General features: G+C 44.1%; 1 protein-coding gene across 1 annotated transcript in view; it reads left to right on the top strand.

The window, feature by feature from the left end:
- trpm7 (transient receptor potential cation channel, subfamily M, member 7) overlaps positions 1-24,942 on the top strand; it is an 89,323-nt gene extending 64,381 nt beyond the window's left edge. The window contains 23 exon segments of the mRNA XM_064990009.1: positions 1,877-2,009; positions 2,158-2,342; positions 2,653-2,785; positions 2,941-3,722; positions 8,008-8,102; positions 8,497-8,593; positions 8,729-8,850; positions 10,252-10,289; positions 11,273-11,295; positions 11,441-11,488; positions 11,923-11,967; positions 12,113-12,178; positions 13,715-13,863; positions 14,026-14,160; positions 16,895-16,977; positions 17,111-17,124; positions 17,127-17,315; positions 20,449-20,500; positions 20,667-20,773; positions 20,966-23,418; positions 23,785-23,882; positions 24,094-24,170; positions 24,445-24,942. Of these exon segments, the coding sequence (XP_064846081.1) occupies positions 1,877-2,009; positions 2,158-2,342; positions 2,653-2,785; positions 2,941-3,722; positions 8,008-8,102; positions 8,497-8,593; positions 8,729-8,850; positions 10,252-10,289; positions 11,273-11,295; positions 11,441-11,488; positions 11,923-11,967; positions 12,113-12,178; positions 13,715-13,863; positions 14,026-14,160; positions 16,895-16,977; positions 17,111-17,124; positions 17,127-17,315; positions 20,449-20,500; positions 20,667-20,773; positions 20,966-21,069 (2,600 nt within the window). The 3' untranslated portion in view covers positions 21,070-23,418; positions 23,785-23,882; positions 24,094-24,170; positions 24,445-24,942.
- Positions 24,943-27,922: the final 2,980 nt, after the last annotated feature.

The following is a 27,922-nucleotide window of genomic DNA, read 5'->3' as shown; positions in this document are numbered from 1 at the left end:
CAAGGATGTCAGGGACAGGATTGTAGACCTACACAAGGCTGGAATGTGCTACAAGATCATCGCCAAGCAGCTTGGTGAGAACGTGACAACAGTTGGTGCAATTATTCGCAAATGGAAGAAACACAAAAGAACTGTCAATCTCCCTCGGCCTGGGGCTCCATGCAAGATCTCACCTCGTGGAGTTGCAATGATCATGAGAACGGTGAGGAATCGGCCCAGAACTACACGGGAGGATCTTGTCAATGATCTCAAGGCAGCTGGGACCATAGTCACCAAGAAAACAATTGGTAACACGCTATGCCGTGAAGGACTGAAATCCTGCAGCGCCCGCAAGGTCCCCCTGCTCAAGAAAGCACATATACATGCCCGTCTGAAGTTTGCCAATGAACATCTGAATGATTCAGAGGACAACTGGGTGAAAGTGTAGTGGTCAGATGAGACCAAAATGGAGCTCTTTGGCATCAACTCATCTTGCTGTGTTTGGAGGAGGAGGAATGCTGCCTATGACCCCAAGAACACCATCCCCAATGTCAAACATGGAAGTGAAAAATTATGCTTTGGGGGTGTTTTTCTGCTAAGGGGACAGAACAACTTCACCGCATCAATGGGACAATGGACGGGGCCATGTACTGTCAAATCTAGGGTGAGAACCTCCTTCCCTCAGCCAGGGCATTGAAAATGTGTTGTGGATGGGTATTCCAGCATGACAATGACCCAAAACACACAGCCAAGGCAACAAAGGAGTGGCTCAAGAAGAAGCACATGAAGGTCCTGGAGTGGCCTAGCCAGTCTCCAGACCTTAATCACATAGAAAATCTGTGGAGGGAGCTGAAGGTTCGAGTTGCCACACGTCAGCCTCAACCTTAATGACTTGGAGAAGATCTGCAAAGAGGAGTGGGACAAAATCCCTCCTGAGATGTGTGCAAACCTGGTGGCCAACTACAAGAAATGTCTGACCTCTGATTGCCAACAAGGGGTTTTCCACCAAGTCATGTTTTGCAGAGGGGTCAAGGACTTATTTCCCTCATTAAAATGCAAATCAGGCATCCCGGGTGGCGCAGTGGTTAAGGGCTCTGTGCCACCAGAGACTCTGGGTTCGTGCCCAGGCTCTGTCGCAACCGGCCGCGACCGGGAGCTCAGTGGGGCGACGCATAATTGGCCTAGCGTCGTCCAGGTTAAGGAGGGTTTGGCCGGTAGGGATATCCTTGTCTCATCGCACACCAGCGACTCCTGTGGCGGGCTGGGCACAGTGCGCGCTAACCAAGGTCGCCAGGTGCACGGTGTTTCCTCCGACACATTGGTGCGGCTGGCTTCCGGGTTGGATGCGCGCTGTGTTAAGAAGCTGTGCGGCTTGGTTGGATTGTGTATCGGAGGACGCATGACTTTGTCGCCCTTTGTCAAGATCTCCAATTGGAAACCACGAAATTGGGGAGAAAGAGGGTAAAAAAAATAAAATGCAAATCAATTTAGAACATTTTTGACAGGAGTTGTTTTTATTCTCTCTCACTGAAATGAGACAAGATACAAAATAGCTACTAAAACAATTGGAAACCACGAAATTGGAAACCACGAATACAGTAGCAGCAGATACTGTGCAGTATAATGAAATGTTATTCTACAAATTAGATGGTAGTCACTGGTTTTACTGACCCAAATTATCTTTAATCCTAGACAACAACAAAAAAAATCTGTAGAGACAAAGACAGTAGAAAGCTTAATCTGGCTGTACAAAACCAGTGCATGGAGTTTAGAGGTGTGTGCGTGTGTGTGTGTGAATGATCTACACTTGTCACTGTGTGTTGTTTGGGATGTGTGTGGTGTTGGGATGTGTGAAGCACCGTGTGTGTCTCTCTGACCCAGTCCCCTCTCTCCACAGTGTGTGCCAATAATAGTGATACGAATGTGAAATCCCTGTGCTCCACTTCAGTGTGGATCACTCCTTTCCTACAAGCAGTCTACCTCTTTGTCCAATACATATTGATAGTTAACCTTCTCATCGCCTTCTTCAAGTAAGACTACACACACAATGGTGTTCCACAGAGCGCTGTTCTGTGACCAATATTATAATCATTATTCATTAATAACATTATCATGTTTTTCCCCAATTTTCTACATCACTGTGTATATCTATTTCTGCCATCTCTCTCTTCTCCTCAGTAATGTGTACCTCCAAGTGATGTCAATCAGTAATCTGGTATGGAAGTACCAGAGGTATCATTTCGTCATGGCCTATCATGAGAAGCCAGTCCTCCCTCCTCCCCTCATCCTCCTCTCCCACCTCGTCTCTTTCTGCTCCTGCATCTGTCACAAGAGGAAGAAGGACAGTCACTCTTACGGACCAAGTACGGGAACTACCATTTATTGCTCTAAAATGCGGATATGACAGAACCACTTGGTGATCAGAGAGAACATGAGAGGCCCTAGTACTGAGCTCTGGGGGACACCAGTAGTGTATGAACAGACTATAATATGTATAGGTGTCTCTGGGATCTCTAGTTTATCAGCAAAAATATATGCAGCTACAATAACTTATTTGAAAATGTGTACTAGTAGTTACGTTGATCTATAAAAGAGGTGAAATGCCTTGTTGAAACTAGAACGCTCTTCATCCTCTCCCTTCCCATCTTTCCTTCCCTCTCTTCCTCCCTCCAGAGCTGTTTCTAACGGAGGAGGATCAGAAGAAGCTCCATGACTTTGAGGAGCAGTGTGTGGAGACGTACTTCCATGAGAAAAACGACCAGTTCCACTCAGGGAGCGATGAGCGCATCCGCCTCACCTCAGACAGGTAACTGTTACATTAGTTACCATTCACCCCAGTTTTATTTGACCCTTGCGCTGACAGTAACAGTTATTGTGTATATGTAACATAAGAGGATTAGGAGGTTAATTGAATATTGAACTCTGTGGCAACATAGATGTGTGTCTCCTTTCTCTCCTCAGGGTTGAGACCATGTGTATCCAGCTGAAGGAGGTCGGTAACAGAGTGAACTTCATCAAGCGTTCCCTCCACACGCTGGACTCTCAGATCGGCCACCTTCAGGACCTGTCAGCTCTGACCGTGGACACCCTGAAGACTCTGACCGCCCAGAGGGCCTCTGAAGCCAGCAAGGTCCATAACCAGATCACCAGGGAGCTCAGTCTGTCCAAAAACTTTGCCCCCAGCCTGGCCCCCACCCCCCAGGACCCTACCCCCCAATCCAAGGGGGTCAAACGTAGCGTGGGCGCCTACTTTGGTTCCTCCTTCCCCCAGGTGTCCGGGGTGGTGGTGGGGGGCAACATGGCTGATTCTCTGTTTGGGAGTGGGGTGGACCCAAACCCGCCACTGACGCTCAGTCCCCCAGAGAGGAGAGGAGACTGGGCTGGGCTGGGGCACCAAGCCACTACTGCTATAGAGGCTGGATCCTCCACGGGTGGCAGTGCCAGTCACAGTGCCTTCTCCCTCTGCCCAGCTCCGGCGCCCCCTACTGTCAGTCCTCCAGAGCTGCGGCTACGCGGCCATTCCTTCACCCAGTGGCAGCTGACCCGTCCAGTGCAGGTGGGCATCTCCGACTGCCCCTCCAGCCTGCCCAGCGTGCCCTCTGCTAGGGCTGCTTTCTACGTCAGCTCTACCCCCTCCCAGCCCTCTGTCTCCAGCCACCCAGAACTCAGCCTGGCTGGGCCAGACAAAGACAGAACCTCTGCTTCCACCTCTGCCTTTGCTGTAGAGTTTGGTGCGTTTGTTGGTAAGTATAGCTGTGAGGAGAAAGACAAGGACATTAGCTGTGTGTACCCCACTGTTGTTGTGTCCAAGACTTCTGACATTGCTCGCCCCTTTTGCTTGCCTATTTCCATTGAGAAACGGGAGGCAATTGGTGAGGAGGGAGGGGAGAGGGCGAAAGGGAGGTGTGAGAGGGAGGGAGGGCAGAAGGATATGTGAATGAGGCATTTTCCGATGACGAGGGAAGACCCGAAGGAGTTCTGATGGATGGGCAGGGCAGAAGTGCTGAGCTTCCGTTGTCTCCTGAGACCACCCGTCAGGCTGCCCCCTCGCCGCATGCTGACGCTCACAGGAACAGCCCCCTCCCTGGCTGCGCCCTGGCCCCTGCAGTGGTGCCCAGGAGACCCCGCGGCTGTAGAACCAGAGAGGTGGGGTCCTCAAGCCCCATGGCCCAGCCAGGGTCCCCTCAGCAGGGGGAAAGAAGGACTGAAGCCCCCATGAGAAATGACAGCAAGGAAACTACCAGAGACAGAGGTTTGAGTCTGTCTGAGTTTAAGTTGGCAGTGGGGAAAATCTCAGATCACACTCTACCTTTCACCTGTAACACACCTTTTCCTAACCAGGGTGAAGTATGGATGCTAGTGGTCTAACGGTGGTGGTATGGGGTCTAACTAAAATGAAATAACCACAGGTGTGTTCTCAAAATTCAAAAACCCTGAGCATAACCTGATATGGCACCATGCTCAATCAAGACTTCAAAATAAACCAATCAGTATGGCACCATGCTCAATCAAGACTTCAAAATAAACCAATCAGTATGGCACCATGCTCAATCAAGACTTTAAAATAAACCAATCAGTATGGCACCATGCTCAATCAAGACTTTAAAATAAACCAATCAGTATGGCACCATGCTCAATCAATAGACTTCATAAACTCATAGCAACAACTCATTGTCATTTGCCAGTAAAACATACACATTCGATATCAGTCAATAAACAGTATTCACCCCTCTTGGCATTTTCCCTATTTTGTTGGCTTACAACCTGGAATTAAAATATATATTTTTGGGGGATTTGTATCGTTTGATTTACACAACATGCCTACCACTTTGAAGATGCAAAATCTTTTTTTATTATGAAACAAACAAGAAATAAGAAAAAAAAACGGAACTTGAGCGTGCATAACTATTCACTCCCCCCGCCAAATTCAATTCTTTGTAGAGCCATCTTTTGCAGCAATTACAGTTGCAAGTCTCTTGGGGTATGTTTCTATAAGCTTGGCACATCTAGACACTGGGATTTTTGCCCATTCTTCAAGGCAAAAACTGCCCCAGCTCCTTCAAGTTGGATGGGTTCCACTGGTGTACAGCTATCTTTAAGTCATACCACAGATTCTCAATTGGATTGAGGTCTGGGCTTTGACTAGGCCATTCCAAAACATTAAGATGTTTCCCCTTAACCACTCGAGTGTTGCTTTAGCAGTATGCTTTGGGTCATTGTCCTGCTGGAAGGCAAACCTCCGTCCCAGTCTCAAATCTCTGGAAGACTGAAACAGGTTTCCCTCAAGAATTTCCCTGTATTTAGCTCCATCCATCATTCCTTCAATTCTGACCAGTTTCCTAGTCCCTGCTGATGAAAAACATCCCCACAGCATGATGCTGCCACCACCATGCTTCACTACTGTGGGGATGGTCGTCTCGGGGTGATGAAAGGTGTTGGGTTTGCGCCAGACATAGTGTTTTCCTTGATGGCCAAAAAGCTCAATTTTAGTCTCATCTGACCAGAGTACCTTCTTTCATATGTTTGGAGAGTCTCCCACATGCCTTTTGGCGAACACCAAACGTGTTTGCTTATTTTTTTCTTTAAGCAATAGCTTTTTTCTGGCCACTCTTCCGTAAAGCCCAGCTCTGTGGCGTGTACGGCTTAAAGTGGTCCTATGGACAGATAATCCAATCTCCGCTGTGGAGCTTTTCAGCTCCTTCAGGGTTATCTTTGGTCTCTTTGTCGCCTCCTTGCCTGATCTGTGAGTTTTTGTGGGCGACCCTCTCTTGGCAGGTTTGTTGTGGTGCTATATTATTTCAATTTTTTAATAATGGTTTTGATGGTGCTTTGTGGGATGTTCAAAGTTTCTGATTTTTTTATAACCCAACCTGATCTGTACTTCTCCACAACTTTGTCCCTGACCTGTTTAGAGAGCTCCCTGGTCTTCATGGTGCCCCTTGCTTAGTGGTGTTGCCGACTCTGGGGCCTTTCAGAACAGGTGTATGTAAACTGAGATCATGTGACACTTAGATTGCACACAGATGGACTTTATTTAACTAATTATGTGACTTCTGAAGGTAATTGGTTGCACCAGATCTTATTTAAGGGCTTCATAGCAAAGGGGGTGAATACATATGCATGCACCAGTTTTCTGTTTTTTATTTTTTTGGAAACAAGTAATTTTTTACATTTCACTTCACCAATCCAATGCAGGCGATGGTGGTCCTTAGCCAGTGCGGTAGTGGGAAACAGAGGGCTAGTGTTGCTAGGTTAGTTTCTTCACAAGACACAGAGAAAACCCTAGAATTTCCTGGTGTCTAGGGTTGCTATCTGAGCTCGATATAAACTATGGTAGTGTACATACAATATACATGTCTTTGCCTCTTATGGAGATGGCTTGCTACGCTAGTTATCTGGTGTTGGCTAGCTAGTGGCTAATATTAGCTAGCGTTGCATCATACCTTCAGACGGGACCCAAAGCAAACTATAGAATTGCACGGCGATCCGTACGGAACTCAATTTGGCCTCTGTGTGCCCCCCGGAGGCTCTGCAATTGCGTCACACCATCCATACTGCGCCTCCGACCACATTTCGGATCAAGCATAAATTGGCTTTTAGTCAGCAACAGGGAAGAATGCTGCGTTCATAACCAAGTGGAAAGGTGGTAGGCCTATTTACCACTGGGGAAAGTCAGGGGAGAACGATTGCCCCATTTCATTGAAGCCATTCAGTGTAAGGCTGATTGGGATACTGCAGGATCCCCCATTATAGTCATTGGGAAGATATCAATCTTTTGTGGTCAATATTCGTGATAATATTTTTTTATCCAAAATAATCATAGTACGAATAATTGCTTCTCTTAGACAGATGTATGTCCTTGAACCAATTTATTGTTTTTAAATCACACACAGAATATGTTTTTAAATAATTGATTCAATGACATACATCTGGTGTAATAGAAACAATTATTGGACTTCCACACAGAATAAGTTAAGGATAATTGATTTGCTTCCTTACAGTACCCTGGACAACCTTCAACTTGAGCTATTCAGAGGGGTCAATCGTTCTCCCTAGTCGGCAACATCACTTCCTGGTGTAGCTCAAACTGTGCATGTTATGTCTTGAGAATCCCCCAATGTAGACGGCATTTTAGCAAGCTAAAACTGACTTCCTCTGCTTCAAATGCACCATTTAGTCTTCACATAGGAATGAATGATGTGATGTCATCATATATGGCTTTGTACATTCATATACAGTCATTGGTAAAGATCCAGTTGAACGCCCCTCCAGCTCATAATTGCTAATGGGGACCTTGTCTATCAACCCTGAGCTCCGACTTCTCTCACGTGCTGACCTCTCATGGCAACTATTAAAATGTAACAAATATAACCATTATGAATTATTCATAAAAATTCATTTATTAATAGGTGAAAGCCTCCAACGGGTAATTACCACCTTTCTACTTGGTTATGAACGCAGTAGTGCACGACATAGGGAGCAGAGCCTAGGAAGAGGTGCCTGGGCTGTAGGGTGCTAGGATCAGATTTGTAATTAACTCGTCGTTGTTGTCTCAATTTCAGATTTCTCTCTCTTTTTCTTGCTCTACCTGTCAATTATTATGTTAACCTTTTGTCTTGTCTAATGTCATTGTTGTGTTGGGGTGTTGGCCTCTGGTTGATGGTGACCGAGCTGTGACTGTATCACCATGGATTGTTTGATTGGTTGAAATTTGCAACCTTTCCTGAAATTGTCTGTATTGGTTAAAGGGTTTGTCACATGGAAAGGTTGAGGCACCTACCCTCTGTCCATTTGTCTTTCAGTGACTGTCCCAGAGGTCTAAGATGTTCTCTCTAAGGCACAGAACCAGGTTTGGCCAACCCCTGACCTGGATCAGGGTTTGGGTCAATTCCATTTTAATTCAAAAAGTTATCAAATTGGAATTGAAATGACCCCAACAAAAAAGCCTGCATCCTTCCAGGACAAGTGTTGGCCACCTTTGGTGTGATGCTGTCTCTGTATCTGTCTAACAGTGTTCCGGTCCTCCAGGTCATAAAGACAACCTGCACCTGGACCTGCAGCGCTCCTTCCCCAGAGACATCTCCTCCAGACAGCTCAGCCCAGCCACGCAGCCCAGGGAACAGGTGAGACAGTATGTGGGATTATGTGTGTGTTCCTCCTCCTAGGTATTGAGGCAGTTATTTACTTGCTCTTAGTTCCTGGTTGGGAAGTGGTTGTTGGTTGGTAGAATGTCAGTCAATGTTATTAACAATTTAAAAAAAAAAAAAAAACCTGTTAGTTCTCGTTCGATATTGCTGCCAGGGCGGAGCAGTTTATTTACATGAAACATCACAGAGACACTTCCACAGAACAAACCAGAATTCCTTAATGGCTTCCTGTCCAAACACATTGTCCCCACAAATCCTAACCTTAGCCTCACTATGTGAAAAACAGGAAAACAGATCTCATCAGCTGAGCCCAGTAGGAGGAAGTTGCTCCTAGACACTGATGCCAGTGTGTCTTTCTCTCTGTCTACAGGGTCATCCTGAAGGTCAAGGTAATATGAGGACGGTCAACTCATATGCTGGCTTCACTGAGTTTGACCGGAGTCCCTCCTTCCTCCATCCAGACTCCTGTAAGTCCAGGAAGATAGACCTGTGCTACTAGACACATGAATACACTGCAGAACCCTGACAAGACCTGCCAGAGGTCACGACATATATACTATGTGTGCTAACTGAAAGGGTCTTTGGTTGTTGTGGATCTGCAGCTCTTACTAAGCGAGAGAGGACTGTACCACTGACTGACTGTGACTGTACCCACTGACTGACTGCTGTCAGACTGACTGAAGACATCCTCATCCACGAAGACCCCAGAGCTGCACTACTACTGGTGAGAACTGTCCCATAACTGTATGATGTCTCACACCCCTTCAGGTTCTGAAATCAGTACTGACTGACTGTACCACTGACTGACTGTACCACTGACTGACTGTACCACTGACTGACTGTACCACTGACTGACTGTACCACTGACTGACTGTACCACTGACTGACTGTACCACTGACTGTACTGACTGACTGACTGTACCACTGACTGACTACCGACTACCACTGACTGACTGTACCACTGACTGACTGACTACCACTGACTGACTGACTGTACCACTACCACTGACTGACTGTACCACTGACTGACTGTACTGACTGACTGACTGACTGACTGACTGACTGACTGACTGACTGTACCACTGACTGACTGACTGTACCTGACTGACTGACTGACTGTACCACTGACTGACTGTACCACTGACTGACTGTACCACTGACTGACTGACTGACTGTGACTGAGTGACTGTGAGACTCCAATTGACTGACTGACTGACTGACTCCCAATTGACTGAGTGACTGACTGAGTGACTGACCACTGACTGACTGACTGAGTGACTGACTGAGTGACTGACTGACTGACTGACTGACCACTGACTGACTGACTGTACCACTGTGACTGACTGACTGTGACTGACTGACTGTGACTGACTGACTGTGACTGACTGACTGAGTGACTGACTGACTGAGTGACTGACTGAGTGACTGAGTGACTGACTGACTGACTGACCACTGACTGACTGACTGTGACTGACTGACTGACTGAGTGACTGTGACTGAGTGACTGTGACTGACTGACTGACTGACTACCAATTGACTGACTGACTGACTCCACTGACCACTGACTGACTGACTGACTGACTCCACTTGACTGACTGACTGACTGACTCCAATTGACTGACTGACTGACTGACTGACTACCACTGACTGACTGACCACTGACTCCAATTGACTGACTGACTCCACTGACTGACTGACTGTACAATTGACTGACTGACTGACTGACTCCAATTGACTGACTGACTGACCACTGACTGACTGACTGACCAATTGACTGACTGACTGACTGACTCCACTGACTGACTGACTGACTGACTGACTCCAACTGACTGACTGACTGACTGACTGACTGACTCCACTGACTGACTGACTGACTGACTCCAATTGACTGACTGACTGACTGACTCCAATTGACTGACTGACTGACTGACTCCAATTGACTGACTGACTGACTGACTCCAATTGACTGACTGACTGACTCCAATTGACTGACTGACTGACTCCAATTGACTGACTGACTCCAATTGACTGACTGACTCCAATTGACTGACTGACTCCAATTGACTGACTATGACTGACTGACTCCAATTGACTGACTAACTGGCATGTTTTCCTCTCTCCTCAGGAGAGGGCTCAGGTCAAGACAGCTCAGGCCAGCAGTCTGTAAGTACCTGACATGCATTCCTACCATCATCCTGGTTTTTCAGCTGGGGTCAACTTACACATACAGCCCTGGAAGAGTAGAGTAGATGAACTCACTTACAGCTGTGGGTCTAGTAGATCTCTTGGTTGTTGATCAGTTCAGTGTTCCCACAGTTTGGTTCATAACCCTGGGCCAAGCCTGGCTTACCGTTACCATGGTGACCGGAAACAATGTTCCAATCACATTCCCAACACAGCTATTAGGGGGAGTGGGTGGTTGCCCGTAGTGTTAGTATGTGTTAGTTAATAGGTGAACGGTGTTTTACTACTGTTCTACTGTATAGCGTCTGTGAGCAGCGCCATTGAGGCCATCTCCATTTTGAAGTAGTACTTTTTCTTCTACTACTTCTATGAGTTGGTAAACAAACTGAAATGGTGCATACTGCTACTTGGAGTGTGTTGTCTGAACAGGTATAAAGTCAAGGTTGGTGATCTACTGCCACCTGCAGTTATGGAATGTTTGCTCACGAGTATAATTCATTGGTCGATCCCACTACTTTCAAATTATGGAAATCCTCATTGACGATGCACATGCAAAATGGGTTATTTCCATGTTTAAAAAATTTATTTTACCTTTTATTTTACTAGGCAAGTCAGTTGAGAACAAATTATTATTTACAATGACGGCCTACCAGGGGGCAAAAGGCCTGCAGGGACGGGGGCTGGGATTTAAAACATCACGTCAAGAGAGACAGCACTACATAAAGAGAGAATTAAGACAACAACATAGCATGACAGCAACACATGGAAACACTGCATGGTAGCAACACAACATTACTACAACAACATGGTAGCAACACAACATGGCAGCAGCACAACATGGTACAAACAATTATTGGGCTCAGACAACAGCACAAAGGGCAAGAAGGTAGAGACGACAACAAATGTAATGATCTCTATCTCTGAGGTAGGTGTTAATGTCTGTTGTGTGTTCTCTCTCTCAGCAGGGCACCAGGGGAGGACTCAGGTATAAATAGTATGTGTCCATTGGAACTTGCTTTCTGTACTATTACTGTAACTTGATAGTTCCTGATTTCTTTCTCTGAGATGAACAGGCTTTTCACCTTTCTATTTGCCTCTTTGACAATTATATTTTCTCTCCTTCCTCTCAGCTGCATCATGTCTCTACAGACACGCCCACCTGGGGAGCAGGAAGGATTGTGAGTGGCTGTAACTTTCCCTTTAACTACTTCTAACTCCTTGTGATATGATTTATCCCTTTAACTATGTCTAAATCATTGTGATGTGATCTATCCTTTTAACTACGTCTAACTCATTGTGATGTGATCTATCCCTTTAACTACATCTAACTCATTGTGATGTGAACTATCCCTTTAACTACGTCTAACTCATTGTGATGTGATCTAACCCTGTACCGCTAAAATGAATTCACCTCTTCACCTCTACTTTTTCATCCTTATTCTCTTCCCTACATGCTTATTTTTTTATTGTACTTTTATTAGCAATAGTCATGAGAGGAGAGCTTGCAAGTAAGCATTTTGTTGTGTTGTGTACACTTCCTGTAACAATGCATATCACAAATACACTTTATATTTGATTGGATTTGAATAACTGACAATTACATTTTTCTTAGCAATTGGTTCCCCTTTCAAGCCAATGGAAAGCTACCAATACTCAGGTGAGGTTTGGACCTTAAAGCATACTGTAGTCAATCTCAAGTCACACCATATTCCCCACTACATGGAGTAGGATGTCATTTGACTACTGTAGCCTCCTGCCAATGTTGTGTGTATTTGACTCTGTGTATGTTTCCCTCCCTGTAGCTGTGGAGCGTAACAACCTGATGAGGCTGTCTCAGAGTATCCCCTTCACCCCAGTGCCCCCTAGAGGTAAGATACAGTATTACACGTCCCCTTCACCCCAGTGCCCCCTAGAGGTAAGATACAGTATTACACGTCCCCTTCACCCCAGTGCCCCCTAGAGGTAAGATACAGTATTACACGTCCCCTTCACCCCAGTGCCCCCTAGAGGTAAGATACAGTATTACACGTCCCCTTCACCCCAGTGCCCCTAGAGGTAAGATACAGTATTACACGTCCCCTTCACCCCAGTGCCCCCTAGAGGTAAGATACAGTATTACACGTCCCCTTCACCCCAGTGCCCCTAGAGGTAAGATACAGTATTACACGTCCCCTTCACCCCAGTGCCCCTAGAGGTAAGATACAGTATTACACGTGTGCCCCTAGAGGTAAGATACAGTATTACACGTCCCCTTCACCCCAGTGCCCCTAGAGGTAAGATACAGTATTACACGTCCCCTTCACCCCAGTGCCCCCTAGAGGTAAGATACAGTATTACACGTAGTGCCCCTAGAGGTAAGATACAGTATTACACGTCCCCTTCACCCCAGTGCCCCTAGAGGTAAGATACAGTATTACACGTTCCCTTCACCCCAGTGCCCCTAGAGGTAAGATACAGTATTACACGTCCCCTTCACCCCAGTGCCCCCTAGAGGTAAGATACAGTATTACACGTCCCCTTCACCCCAGTGCCCCTAGAGGTAAGATACAGTATTACACGTCCCCTTCACCCCAGTGCCCCTAGAGGTAAGATACAGTATTACACGTCCCCTTCACCCCAGTGCCTCCTAGAGGTAAGATACAGTATTACACGTCCCCTTCACCCCTAGTGCAGTATTACACCCCCTTCACCCCAGTGCCCCTAGAGGTAAGATACAGTATTACACGTCCCCTTCACCCCAGTGCCCCTAGAGGTAAGATACAGTATTACACGTTCCCTTCACCCCAGTGCCTCCTAGAGGTAAGATACAGTATTACACGTCCCCTTCACCCCAGTGCCCCTAGAGGTAAGATACAGTATTACACGTCCCCTTCACCCCAGTGCCTCCTAGAGGTAAGATACAGTATTACACGTGTGCCTCCTAGAGGTAAGATACAGTATTACACGTCCCTTCACCCCAGTGCCTCCTAGAGGTAAGATACAGTATTACACGTCCCCTTCACCCCAGTGCCTCCTAGAGGTAAGATACAGTATTACACATCCATTTCATCAGGCACCACACCGAGTAGGGGTTTCAATTTCTTTCACAGACTGTGTTCTACTGTCTGACTCAGCTGTAGTCTGTCTAGTTGAAAGGACTGCGGTGTTGGGGTCAATTCCGGAAGTAAACAGAAATGTATAAACAATGAGAGAGAACTGGACAGGTGACAGACGAGGTGACCCCACCCAGTCTGTTAGAATTTATTATACAGGTGTGAACTGGAAATGTGTTTTTGCATATCTCAACTCCCCCTGACACACCCAAACCAGTTGAACCTATCTATTCATCTATCCTGTGTGGCTGCAATGATGTATTTAATACACACCCACACTCTCTCTCTGTCTGTGTGTGCTGCTCCCTGTAGGTGAGCCAGTAACAGTGTATCGTCTGGAGGAGAGTTCTCCCAACACCATCAACAACAGCATGTCCTCCTGGGCTCACAAAGGTCTCTGTGCCAAGATAGAGTTCCTCAGTAAGGAGGAGATGGGAGGGGGGCTGCGACGTGCACTCAAGGTACAGTTGGTGTGTGTGTGGTCACTACTGTCTAGTGTCTTCACTACATGGAACAGAGATGGAACTGAACATTAAAAAGTATTGGTTTGTTGTTGCATTGTTGAACAATAATGTATTTCTCGGGAGGACAATAAACTATATAAGTATTGTATTGTACTCTAGGTGCTGTGTACGTGGTCAGAGTATGACATTCTGAAGCCAGGTCACCTGTATATCGTTAAGTCCTTCCTACCAGAGGTGGTCCAGACCTGGCAGAGCATCTACAAGGAGGACACTGTACTGCTGCTCTGTCTCAGGGTAGAGGAGACCACACACTGCGCTTCACCCAATGATTATTTATATATATATATATATATATACACACACACACACACACACACAGAGTCGTGGACAAAAGTTTTGAGAATGACACAAACATTAATTTTCAAAGTTTGCTGCTTCAGTGTCTTCAGATATTTTTGTCAGATGTTACTATGGAATACTGAAGTATAATTACCAGCATTTCATAAGTGTCAAAGGCTTTTATTGACAATTACATGAAGTTGATGCAAAGAGTCAATATTTGCAGTGTTGACCCTTCTTTTTCAAGACCTCTGCAATCCACCCTGGCATGCTGTCAATTAACTTCTGGGCCACATCCTGACTGATGGCAGCCCATTCTTGCATAATCAATGCTTGGAGTTTGTCAGAATTTGTGGGTTTGTTTGTCCACCCGCCTCTTAAGGATTGACCACAAGTTCTCAATGGGATTAAGGTCTGCGTGGTTTCCTGGCCATGGACCCAAAATATCGATGTTTTGTTCCCCGAGACACTTAGTTATCACTTTTGCCTTATGGCAAGGTGCTCCATCATGCTGGAAAAGGCATTGTTCGTCACCAAACTGTTCCTGGATGGTTGGGAGAAGTTGCTCTCGGAGGATGTGCTGGTACCATTCTTTATTCATGGCTGTGTTCTAGGCAGAATTGTGAGTGAGCCCACTCCCTTGGCTGAGAAGCAACCCCACACATGAATGGTCTCAGGGTGCTTTACTGTTGGCATGACACAGGACTGGTGGTAGTGCTCACCTGGTCTTCTCCGGACAAGCTTTTTTCCTGGAGGGCTTCTTTGCTGCCCTTCTTGACACCAGGCCATCCTCTAAAAGTCTTCACCTCACTGTGTGTGCAGATGCACTCACACCTGCCTGCTGCCATTCCTGAGCAAGCTCTGTACTGGTGGTGCCCTAATCCCTCAGCTGAATCAATATTAGGTGACAGTCCTGGCGCTTGCTGGACTTTCTTGGGTGCCCTGAAGCCTTCTTCACAACAATTGAACCGCTCTCCTTGAAGTTCTTGATGATCCGATAAATGCTTAGGTGCAATCCTACTGGTAGCAATATCCTTGCCTGTGAAGCCCTTTTTGTGCAAAGCAATGATGACGGCACGTGTTTCCTTGCAGGTAACCATGTTTGACAGAGGAAGAACAATGATTCCAAGCACCAACCTCCTTTTGAAGCTTCCAGTCTGTTATTCAAACTCAATCAGCATGACAGAGTGATCTGCAGCCTTGTCCTCGTCAACACTCACACCTGTGTTAACGAGAGAATCACTGACATGATGTCAGCTGGTCCTTTTGTGGCAATTATTTGCAATTCATCTGATCGCTCTTTATAATTTGTAAGTCGCTCTGGATAAGAGCGTCTGCCAAATGACTTAAATGTAAATGTAAATAACATTCTGGAGAAAATGCAAATTGCCATCTTACAAACTGAGGCAGCAGACTTTGAAAATTAATATTTGTGTCATTCTCAACTTTTGTGTGTGTGTGTGTGTGTGTGTGTGTGTACAAAACATTAAGAACACCTTCCTAATATTGAGTTGTCCCCCCCCACTTAAATCTTTTGTCTTGCCCATTCACCCTCTGAATGGCACACATACACAGTCCATGTCTCAATTGTCTCAATGCTTAAAAATCCTGTTTTAACATGTCTCCTCCATTTTGTCTACACTGATTGATGTGAATTTAAAAGGTTACATTCAGACCCCTTGACTTTTTCTAAAACTTTATTTTCAAATTGATAAAATTATTGTTTTTCCTCATCAATCTCTACACAATACCCCATAATGACATATCGAAAACAGTTTTTTAAATGTTTTTTTTTTGCGAAATGTATTAAAAATGTAAGAGACACCTTATTTACATAAGTATTCAGACCCTTTGCTATGAGGCTCGAAATTGAGCTCCGGTACATCCTGTTTCATCCTTAATGCTTCTACAACTTTATTGGAGTCCACCTGTGGTAAATTCAATTGATTGGACATGATTTAGAAAGGCACACCTGTCTATGTAAGGTCCCACAGTTGACAGTGCATGTCAGAACAAAAGCCAAGTCATGAGGTCAAAGGAATTGTCAGTAGAGCTCCGAGACAGGATTGTGTCGAGGCACAGATCTGTGGAAGGGTACCAAAACATTCCTGCAGAATTGAAGGTCCCCAAGAACACAGTGGCCAAACTGAGCAATCTGGGGGAGAAGGGCCTTGGTCAGGGAGGTGAACAAGAACCTGATGGTCACTCTGACAGAGCTCTAGAGTTCCTCTGTGGAGATGGGAGAACCTTCCAGAAGGACAAACATCTCTGCAGCGCTCCACCAACCAAGTCTTTATGGTAGAGTGGCCAGACGGAAGCCACTCCTCAGTAAGGAAACCTGGAGGAATATTGTGTGTAGATTTGATGAGGAGGGGGGCAATTGAATCCATTTTAGAATAAGGCTGTAACGTAACAATGTGGAAAAAGTCGAGGGGTCTGAATAATTTCTGAATGCACTGTATAAACTGTATGTCATTGGCTTCACCTCTGTGTACACACACTCTTCATAATGACACACCATAGCAGGACAACTATGTTTAGTTTTCCTTTTTAATATATTATCATTACCACCAACCTCTTCCTCCATTCTATTCATCCTTCCTTCCTTCTCTATCCTTCCTTCCTCTGGTTTATTCAAGGCTATTCAATGTGGAAATACCTCATACACTGGTATCATCTCTCTTGACAGGAAATTCAACAGCAGAGAGCTGCTCAGAAACTGACATTTGCCTTCAACCAAATGAGGCCCAAGACAATCCCTTACTCTCCCAGGTAAACTAACACACCAGAGCCACACTTCTCATTTAGCTGCTTGTATTCAGCTGCTATTCATTTAAAAATGTATGTCTTTTGACATTTGAAACATGAATTTCAGAAGACACCGTGCCTACCTCTCTCTCTGTAGGTTTCTGGAGGTGTTTTGTTGTACTGTCACTCAGCAGGCCAATGGTTCGCTATAGAGGAGTGTATTACTGGAGAGTTCAGGAAGTTTAACAATAACAATGGGGACGAGATTGTCCCAACGAACCTTCTGGAGGAGACCATGCTGGCCTTCAGCCACTGGACATACGAGTACACCCGGGGAGAGCTGTTAGTGCTGGACCTACAAGGTAATACTGACATTCAACCCCTAACCTTTAACCCCTGATCATTCAGTAGGGTTGCAAAGGGTCTGAAACTTTCCAGTAAATTTCCAGAATTTTTTCGGAAATTTTCCATTGGAAGTTAAGCCCGGGTATTTTGCTTAAATTCATCAAAAAAGTTAGCTTATAACAGTGAACCTTTTTGTGGGATACTGCACATAAGGCAATTCTAGGTCTTGTGGCATATTTTGTTTAAAATATCCCCAATTCAATGGAATTGCAACCCTCTGCATGCACAGTGCATTCTTCCATCACATGTACAGCTGATTCTCATCTTGCACACTAATGAGATGCTATTGAGCCCACACTACTACACTGTCTGAGCCAAGGACTACATGCTTACTGGTGAGTTTTGATTACAATACTGGGTGGGGTGAATATATTTTATGACATACGTGATTTTTGTTAACTAGTAAATAGTAGCCTACAGCAAAGTGTTTTAAATCATTTCTAACTTGTTAACAATTTCTGCTAGTTAATTTTGCTACCATGTGGGTTTTAGCTTGCTTGTGCCTGTTAACTGAGGAGTGTTAATTCACCTGTTTCCATACATGCTTCCTTTTAAAACATTTGTCTTACAAAGGATTTGTTTAATTTAACTGCTTAACTGCTTAACTTTATCTGTACATGGAATTGTATTTGTTATTTTTTTACTCATTTTTTCTAATCTTTACAAGAAAATGCCACATCTATCTGATGTGTGGAGACATTACACTGCAGCTAATGTAGTAGGAAAAGCTGTGTACATTTGCAAATACTGTGCCAAATCATATGTGAAGAATGCAACAAAGATGCAGAATCATCTGGCCAAGTGCATAAAGTTCCCTCAGCGCTCACGACAAGCAACCCTGACAAAAGTCCCTCTACTTCTATTCAAGGTGAAAACGATGAATCGGACACCTTATCGATAGCAACAGCTCATGGTCCACCTGGAATCAGATGTTTTTTTGACTCAATGGATCTTGCTCGAGCTGTGTATGCAACTGGTTCACCTCTGATGCTCACAGACAATGTGTATTGGAATATATTTCTGAATGTTCTTCACCTAGCATACACCCCTCCAGCCAGACATGCATTATCTACTAATTTGCTGGGTGCAGAGTTCAAGTGAAGGTCAAGCAAATCATAGAGAAAGCAGACTGTATTGCAATCATCTCTGATGGGTGGTTGAATGTTTGTGGGCAAGGAATAATTAACTAAATCATCTCCACCCCTCAACTAGTATTCTACAAGAGCACAGACACAAGGGACAATATACATACCGGTCTCTACATTAAAGATGAGCTGAAGGCAGTCATCAATGACCTTGGACCACAGAAGGTATTTGCACTGGTGACTGACAATGCTGCTTACATGAAGGCTGCTTGGTCTAAAGTGGAGGAGTCCTACCCTCACATCACACCCATTGGCTGAATCTGCTCCTCATGGACATCATGGCACTGAAAACAATGGATACACTCAACAAGAAAGCCAAGGAAATGTGTGTGAAGGGTCATGTGGGTATGTGAAGGGTCATCAAGTTATAGCAGCAATCTACCTCACCAAGCAAAGTGAGAAGAATAAGAGCACCACATCGAAGCTGCCCAGCAACACCTGTTGGGGTGGTGTTGTCATCATGTTTGACAATCTCCTGGAGGGGAAAGAGTCTCTCCAAGAAATGGCCATATCACAGTCTGTCGATATGGACAGCCCCATCAAGAGGATCTTCCTGGACGATGTATTTTGGGAGAGAGTGGTAAGCAGCCTGAAACTCCTGAAACCTATAGCAGAAGCCATTGCATGGATTGAGGGAGACAATGCCATCCTATCTGATGTTCAGACTCTGCTTGCAGATGTAAGAGGAGAAATCCGTACTGCCCTGCCCACTTCACTGTTGCTCCAAGCAGAAAAAAATGCAGTTCTGAAGTCCATCAAAAAGCATGAAGACTCCTGCCTGAAGCCCAAACACACGGCAGCATACATGTTGGAACCCAAGTATGCTGGCAAGAGCATCCTGTCTGGTGCAGAGATCAACAAGGCCTATGGTGTCATCACTACCGTGTCTCGCCACCTTGGCCTGGATGAGGGCAAGGTTCTTGGCAGTCGGCGAAGTACACTGACAAGCAAGGACTTTGGGATGGAGATACAATATGGCCGTCGTGCCAACATATCTCATCAGCCACCTGGTGGAAAGGACTTTGGGATGGAGATACAATATGGCCGTCGTGCCAACATATCTCATCAGCCACCTGGTGGAAGGGACTTTGTGGATCTGAGCCCCTTTCCCCTGTTGCCTCCATGATCCTCCAAATCCCACCAACATCAGCCGCCTCAGAGCACAACTGGTCCTTGTTTGGGAACACGCATAACAAAGCACGCAAGCACCAAGGCTGACCAATACAAGGGTTGAAAAATTAGTGGCTGTATGTGGCAAATTTTAGGCTTTTTGAGCCTGACAACGAGCCATCCTCAAGGTTGGAAAGTGACAGTGAAGATGAGGTCTCAGAGTCTGATGTTCAAGAGGTGGACATTGAGGAGGTCCAGGGAGAAGACATGGAAGCCTGAGGGGAAGACAACCAAAGCTTTAGTTTCTACACTATAATTTTACAGATGTATGTTGAAAATGTTTTTGTTGTTCAGTGAAATCATCCCATGTGAAGAGTCAACTAATTTAATTAAAGTTCAATTTGTAACTAAATTGTTTGTTTGTTTTTCTATTGGAAGCATTTAATAATTTGCAATTGTCAATGTAAAATGTTTCTGTCTCCATATGATATGGTAAATATATCCAATGCAAAAACATCTACATTTAAATGTTATTAATATTAATTTGCATATATTCCCATTAATTCCCACGGAAAGTTTCCACCTGAAATTTCCCAAAATATGCAACCCTACGCTTCAGTGACTGGACATATGAGTACACTCAGGGAGAGCTGTTAGTGCTGGACCTGCAAGGTAATACTGACCCCTAACTTCTGACCTCCAACCCCTAACTTTTAACCCCTGACCCTTCAGTGACTGGACATACGAGAACACCAGGGGAGAGTTGTGCTGGGCTGGTCAAAATCCTGTAAATACAAGTCCCTCCCATTAGTAACTGCTATATTTGTGTTTTTAGGAGTGGGGGAGATTCTGACTGATCCGTCTGTCATAAAGAGTGGAGAGAAGGGGTGTGTAAACCTGTTTTCTGTTCTCACATTCAAAAATCATGTTTCACTTTGTTGTAAAATCTTTTATAACACTCACATTCTATTTTAATCCATAGATCATACAACACAATATTTGGACCTTTAGAATGCTCACATAATTAATAATGTTCTCTTGACTAATCTGTAGGTCATATGACATGATATTTGGTCCTGCCAACCTGGGAGACGACGCCATCAGAAACTTCCGGGCCAAACACCACTGCAACTCTTGCTGCAGGAAACTCAAACTTCCCGGTAGGGAATTCTCTCTGTTTGTTTACCGTTTGTATCAGAGTGTATCCATTACTATGGAGACGAGGTGATCTTATGTTTTGCTAATATAAGGCTCTAGGACAATGTAGTAGTGACATTGTTATTTCAGCTTTATGTAGTAGATGGATGCCTGGCTGTCTGCCTCATCTCTCTCCTCTTCATGTGTCTGTTAAGATCTGAAGCGGAACGAGTACACGCCGGACAAACTGATGCTGCCTCAGGACGAATCACACGACCCCGGAAGCGGGACCCGCCATTCAATGAGGCTCATGCTCTGATCCTGTAGGACACAGCCAGAGAGAAGAGGCCGGTGCTGTTATTCTATTGGCCAATGCCAGAGAGGACAAAGGAAAAACTAGTGTGCACACCTCATGGCTAGAAGGGATCCAGTTTTTGTCAAATTAGCATCAGATTTGACTTTTGGTAGCAGGTTGGGAGGACTTAATGCAGCAGGTTAGGAGAATTATGTTAATGTTTGGAAAATATTTAGGGTTAGCAACAAAAAAATATATATACTTTTTACATTAATTTGACAAAAGCTGGACAAGGTGGGTCTAGCCATGACCCATCTCATCCAATCAACTGGAGGAGCCACGCCTGTGTTTCCATGGAGACCCATGTATGCATGCAGAACTGTGTTACTTTTGTATCTGTCCAACCAATGCCAATCAGCAACCAACATGATTATTCAAAAAAATGTGTAAATGTGGAACAACTTTTTAAAGATGTTTTTTTACTACAAGTTTATATGTTGAGTGTGTGTGTGTGTGTGTGTGTGTGCGTGCGTGCGTGTATATATATATATAAATGGCTATCAACAGGTACAATATCATTGCATAAAGAGACAGTACTTATTCTGAACTATGAAAAGTTGCCTTGTATAAACTAAAGTGCGTTGTCTGTCTGTAGTGCAGGACTGTAAGGGTCAACCTGCTGAGATACAATTTATACAGAATGTCACCAGATACTTTTTTATAAATGTAAAATACATGTATTATTATGGAATTAGTGGTTCATATTTAATAAGAAGACACATGAATTTGAAAATCTTGTAAAATATGGGCAGATTGCAATGCAACTTTTACAGTACATATATGTACTAATTGTGTTGAACTCTTCTGAAATGTGTCCACTGATTATTTCTGATAGTTTTTAAGTGTTACAATGCTGGTACTATTATTATTTCTTTGTCATCACGCAAATACCAATCTAGTGTATCTTATAGATACTTATATCTGCTACTGAGCAGAAGCAGATGCTGTTTTATACAGGGGCGTGTAAGGGTCTATTACTCTATACATGTTCTACTGTATAACATTTTAAACTAATAAAATGACACATGTCCCATTCCTTGTACAGTATGATGCTGATACTGTCTGGTGGGGATGAGGCCCCCACATTCTTCAGTAAGACTGCAGCTGCTGGCAGACAGACGCCCACAGAGAGAAACACTCTCACACACACCTGTTGATGAGCCTGCTGATAAAGAACCCAGTAGCCAACAGTTATTCATCAGTTACTCGTCTGTAACCCGACACCTTTACCCAACAGTTAGGTCTGGATGGGAACTCTGCATATTTCATCCTTTTCACAAACCTCATCTCCACCTACATCTTTAGCAGTTTGGGAACATCGATCAACAGTGATGAAACTCTTCTTGGTGTTGTCACAAAGAAAGTCCAATGGAAATCAACATTGTGTAAAATAAGAGTATTGTAATGAAACAGCAGGGAGCAGGCCTTGACCCCTCGACCTTCTAGCCCGAGGTCCGGCGCGCTATCGACTGTAAAGCATGCTCGTGCGGCAGAGTCGATTTCCGCGCTTATAAACCCAGGGTCGTTACAGTATGGACAGTAATATGTCCATTTTACATCCTCAGAGCTGTCAAATCCACCAGTGGCTCCTGGCATTATACCTGAACTGGACATTGCCTTGGCTGCACGGAGTTAAGGTCCAACACTGGAATCTCGATTAGGATACAACTCTTATTTTCATTTAATGATTTTTACATTTGAACGTAGTTCTTTCTATACAGCCTACATTTTCGCGCTCTGAACTTCTAAAGCGAATGGGGGCAGGTGTGGCTTCATGAAGATGCCAGAGCAGCTGCTCGCCGATATAACAGCTCCAAACGCAGTTTCACCACCAAGTCATCCACTATGCAGTTGTCTGCTATCGCTGGTTAATCCTCTGATTGAATCTCGGCCGCAGTAGTAGTAATAAATTAGCAGTAGTAGTTATTAGTGATAGTAGGCTTCCATATGTTTGTTGTTTTTATGTCTTTTGAATTTGTAGTTCGCAAATTTCTGTGAAAATAGACAAAATGCTTTTTGATCTTCGGCCAATAGAGAGAGCAGAGTACAGTATATTGAAAGTCTGTTGGTCGAATAGTAGATTATTTTAACCACTTCCTGTCGAGGCTTGATAAACCAGTCTACTTGTTACCTGGAAGGGCGTGGTTATATGGGTGGCAGTGAATCTGCCGTTTACTCACCTTGTTCGTAACAGTGCTCACCTGCTCTCACTTTGTCTCTTTCCCATTGCTCTCACACACAAAAACACGTCCCAGAGAGGAGAAACTACCAAGAGAGAAGAATCATGTCTGTGGAAGTCCACATAGAATATTGGTAAGTTGTTGTTTAACGTTTAACTACATCTGTTAATGTCTACTCTAAAATGTTATTAGGAGATCTGTTGTTATACCAAAGAAAACAACAGTGAGACAGTGAACAAACTGTCTGAATGTGTTGGGGTGGAACCAATAGACTTCCTATTGGCTCAGGTTATTGATTTAAAGAGAGAGTTTGCAGACAAAAACAAAACATTGACATGATTTTCCAGTTAGAGAAACTCATTATTTACATCATCAGTCCAACATTTCAACTACCCTCTCCATTTCTATTGTCCAGTGTAAAGTTATAGATATGACATGCCATGTGCAGCCTGTGTGTGTGTTTACGGTGTGTGTGTAACGGTGTGATTGTGGTCTGCAGTAGTGGATGAGGGTACGAGTCTCGCTATCAGGACCTTGCATCTGCCATCAAGCGGAACGTTCCTGATGTGACGGTGACGGGAACCACGGGGCGGCGCTGTAAGTCACTCACACACACACACACACACACACACACACAGCTTGAAGTTACCCTGTCAGATAGTGACGTCACAGCTGTGCTTTACACACAGAACGACGTTACAGATCTCATCGGACGTCAACTACACTCTGATGGTCCATCCATTAGATTTGATCAATACCTCAGTAGATTATTATGTTATATTCTAACTGATCATGGTTTGTCCCACAGCCAGTTTCGAGGTAACAGTGAATGGTAAACTGGCCTACTCTAAACTGGAGGCAGGAGGATTCCCAGACACCAAGGAGGTGGGTGTTACTCCTGTTCCATACTCCCAATGTATCTTCATGTATCGTCTTGAGGTAAAGCCACAGTATCTGAACCCGAACAGTAGTTCAGAAGTGTTAAATTAGGGAGCATGGATAAATGGGATCCAATCCCAGTCATACTATTTCTTTAAGCATTTCATTGTACTGTATAGTATACACCACGTGTATCCTGTGCATATAATATGACAAATATACCTTCATTTGATTTATCTCCTACATGCTCTCTGTAACATGTGCTCTACTGTCTGACCAGATGGTGGCGATGGTGAAGGAGGTGAGTCGTGGAGGAAAGGTCGAGAAAGTGAAGAAGAAGGATAATAAGTGTTTTCTCCAATAGATGAGTGGTTATTGAGAGGAGAGTGTTTTTTTAAGATCCTGGGTCCTGATCTGATTCTATTAATGATTGTTCACAATGAAACTAGGGATGTGAACATGATGAAGTCTACAGTCATTTCAACTCTGTGATCTGAGGGAAATACTCTCATCCTGTGTCTCTGTGTTATACTGTCATGTCTTATGTTATTCCTTGTCTGTTTTTCTTTCCTTATACAGACCAAGATATGACTAGCATTTAGTTTTACATTCTAGAAATATTGTACTCGATGAAGACCTCTGCAGTTGTATAGGCTGTACGTGTATTTTTAAATAAATTCTAGGAATCAATTAGTATTGAGTTTGTGTGTTGGGAGGGTGCTGTTGGACATTTACAATAATGCTGTTGGACATGTACAATAATGCTGTTGGACATTTACTGGTGTTGTTGTGTTATTATTGGATGTTGTGCCAGGGAATCTTTCCCATCTTCACTTTGCCTCTTTCACTTTCTTTCTTAACGGGTGTGATGATGCAATAGATATACTGCCATGGCCTTTATAGCGGTCAAGGGATTTTATTTGATCTTATCTGATTTTGTGTGTAGGCCGAGACTGGATTCTATCCCCAAAAATGTTATTCCTCTGTGTGTTATAATTGTAGAGGTACAAAGTCTTTAGTTTGAGTTTTTATATGGCTGTATTTACATTTATATTTAAGTCATTTAGCAGACGCTCTTATCCAGAGCGACTTACAAATTGGTGAATTCACCTTCTGACATCCAGTGGAACAGCCACTTTACAATAGTGCATCAAAATCATTTAAGGGGGGGTGAGAAGGATTACTTATCCTATCCTAGGTATTCCTTGAAGAGGTGGGGTTTCAGGTGTCTCCGGAAGGTGGTGATTGACTCCGCTGTCCTGGCGTCGTGAGGGAGTTTGTTCCACCATTGGGGGGCCAGAGCAGCGAACAGTTTTGACTGGGCTGAGCGGGAACTGTACTTCCTCAGTGGTAGGGAGGCGAGCAGGCCAGAGGTGGATGAACGCAGTGCCCTTGTTTGGGTGTAGGGCCTGATCAGAGCCTGGAGGTACTGCGGTGCTATGGCTGTATAAAGATGACCGTTTATTATCAAACTTGTGATAGAGATCACACTTCAGCCAAGAGGGGAATTTAATGCAGTTGAGATGTGGGAAAGGGAATTACCACTCTGCCATCTGGAGTTTTACTACATTTTTACCAAAACTGGATTCCATGTAACTTAGAGGTGATTGATTATTCATTATATCCACTCTATTAGCCTCTGTCAAATGCACTTTAAACTGTAATACATCTGTTCTGTGATGTCCTCCAGCATATTGGAGAATATTCTAGAATCTGACCCTTTCTACCCCTCTATCTCTCTGGCCCCCATCTAACCATGTCCTTCATGGAACAGGTGGATAGAGGGAGAGTCATGCAGCTTATCTGTGACAGTGCCCACCTGCTCTCACATCTCTTTCGCATTGCTCTCTCTCTCTCTCTCACACAAACACACACAAGAGAAGAATCATGTCTGTGGAGGTCCACATAGCATATTGGGTGGTTATTGTTTAACGTTTTACTAAATCTGTTAATGTCTACTCTAAAATGTTATTAGGAGATCTGTTGTTATACCAAAGAAAACAACAGTGAGACAGTGAACAAACTGTCTGAATGTGTTGGTGTGGAACCAATAGACTTCCTATTGGCTCAGGTTATTGATTTAAAGAGAGAGTTTGCAGACAAAAGCAAAACATTGACATGATTTTCCAGTTAGAGAAACTCATTATTTACATCATCAGTCTAACATTTACCAACATTTTAACTACCCTCTCCATTTCTATTGTCCAGTGTAAAGTTCTAGATATGACATGCCATGTGCAGCCTGTGTGTGTGTGTTTACGATGTGTTTGTGTTGTGGTCTGCAGTAATATATGAGGGTACGAGTCTATCAGGACCTTGCATCTGCCATCAAGCGGAACGTTCCTGATGTGACGGTGACGGGAACCACGGGGCGGCGCTGTAAGTCACACACACAGCTTGAAGTTACCCTGTCAGATAGTGACGTCACAGCTGTGCTTCACACACAGAACGACGTTACAGATCTCATCAGACGTCAACTACACTCTGAAGGTCCATCCATTAGATTTGATCAATACCTCAGATTGTTAATTTCTAAATTCTGGGGACACCCCTGAGTGAACGTTTTTTGTTGCCCTAGTGTGACAGGTTAAAGGAAATACTCATAGCCTGTTATAAATTAAAAATTATTAGTAAATTAATAGTATGTGAGGATCTTAAAACATCTAAGGTTAAAATGAGCATGCATTCAGTATTAGTTGATAGAGATTGATAATTCATATAATTGTGTTAAAGTTAAAATCTGTCAAGCGTACAAAGGGTACGAATTGTGAGAGGAATGTGTTAACGTTATATTGATTACTTTATTTTGTGGTGCCTAACGGAAGGGTAAAAATGTTCATCTGAGATCTACTAAATGCTCTTAATCAATGAGCCTAAGATCGATTGCTCTGGTCTCCACCCAAGTTCCCGGGGAAATCACGGTCTTTTCTTTTTGCACTAAAAGTTATTATTGAGGAAATAAGACCGTATCACTCTCGTGATTATTTCTCCCCTTTTTCAGGGGCGTAACACTAGCACTACACAGCTGATTCAAATAATCAAAGCTTGATGAGTTGGTTATTTGAATCAGCTGTGTAGTGCTAATGCAAACATCAAAACGTGCTCTCAGGGAGGGGGCAGGACCGAGTTCGGGAAGCCCTGCTCCAGTAGATGAGTGGAGAGCAAGAGGTGGAAAGGAGAGAGGGGGAGGGCAGTGTTTTATAAGATCCTGAGTACTGACCTGATCTATTAATGATTGTTCACATTGAAACTAGGGATGTGAACATGGAGACTAGAGTTAGTTAAATAAAACAAGGCACGTCAGTTAAGAACCAATTCTTATTGACAATGACGGCTAAACCTGGACGATGCTGGACCAATTGTGCGCCGCCCTATGTGACTCCCAATCACGGCCGGCTGTGATACAGCCTGGAATCTAACCAGGGTCTGTAGTGATGCCTCTTGCACTGAGATGCAGTGCCTTAGACTGCTGCGACACCAGAAAACCCCTAGAGTAATTTCAACTAGTCTGTGATTTAAGGAAAATACTCTCATCCTGTCTGTTTTATACTGTTATTCCTATGTTTTTCTTTCATGATACAGACAGGGATATTATTTAGAGTATCATTTAGATTTATATTCTAGAAGTTATATTCTACAGCTCTCTGCATTTGTACTTGTATTTCTAAATGATAAAATAAATGAATCAATCCGTTGGTATAGAGTGTGCGTTGGGAAGGTTATAGGGGAGCAGGGCACACACACATACACTGCACTTT

Source organism: Oncorhynchus masou, chromosome 2 (assembly GCF_036934945.1).
Source record: "Oncorhynchus masou masou isolate Uvic2021 chromosome 2, UVic_Omas_1.1, whole genome shotgun sequence".
Lineage (NCBI taxonomy): Eukaryota > Metazoa > Chordata > Actinopteri > Salmoniformes > Salmonidae > Oncorhynchus > Oncorhynchus masou.
The sequence above is the reverse complement of the archived record's forward strand: the minus strand, read 5'-3'. Positions and strand labels throughout refer to the sequence as shown.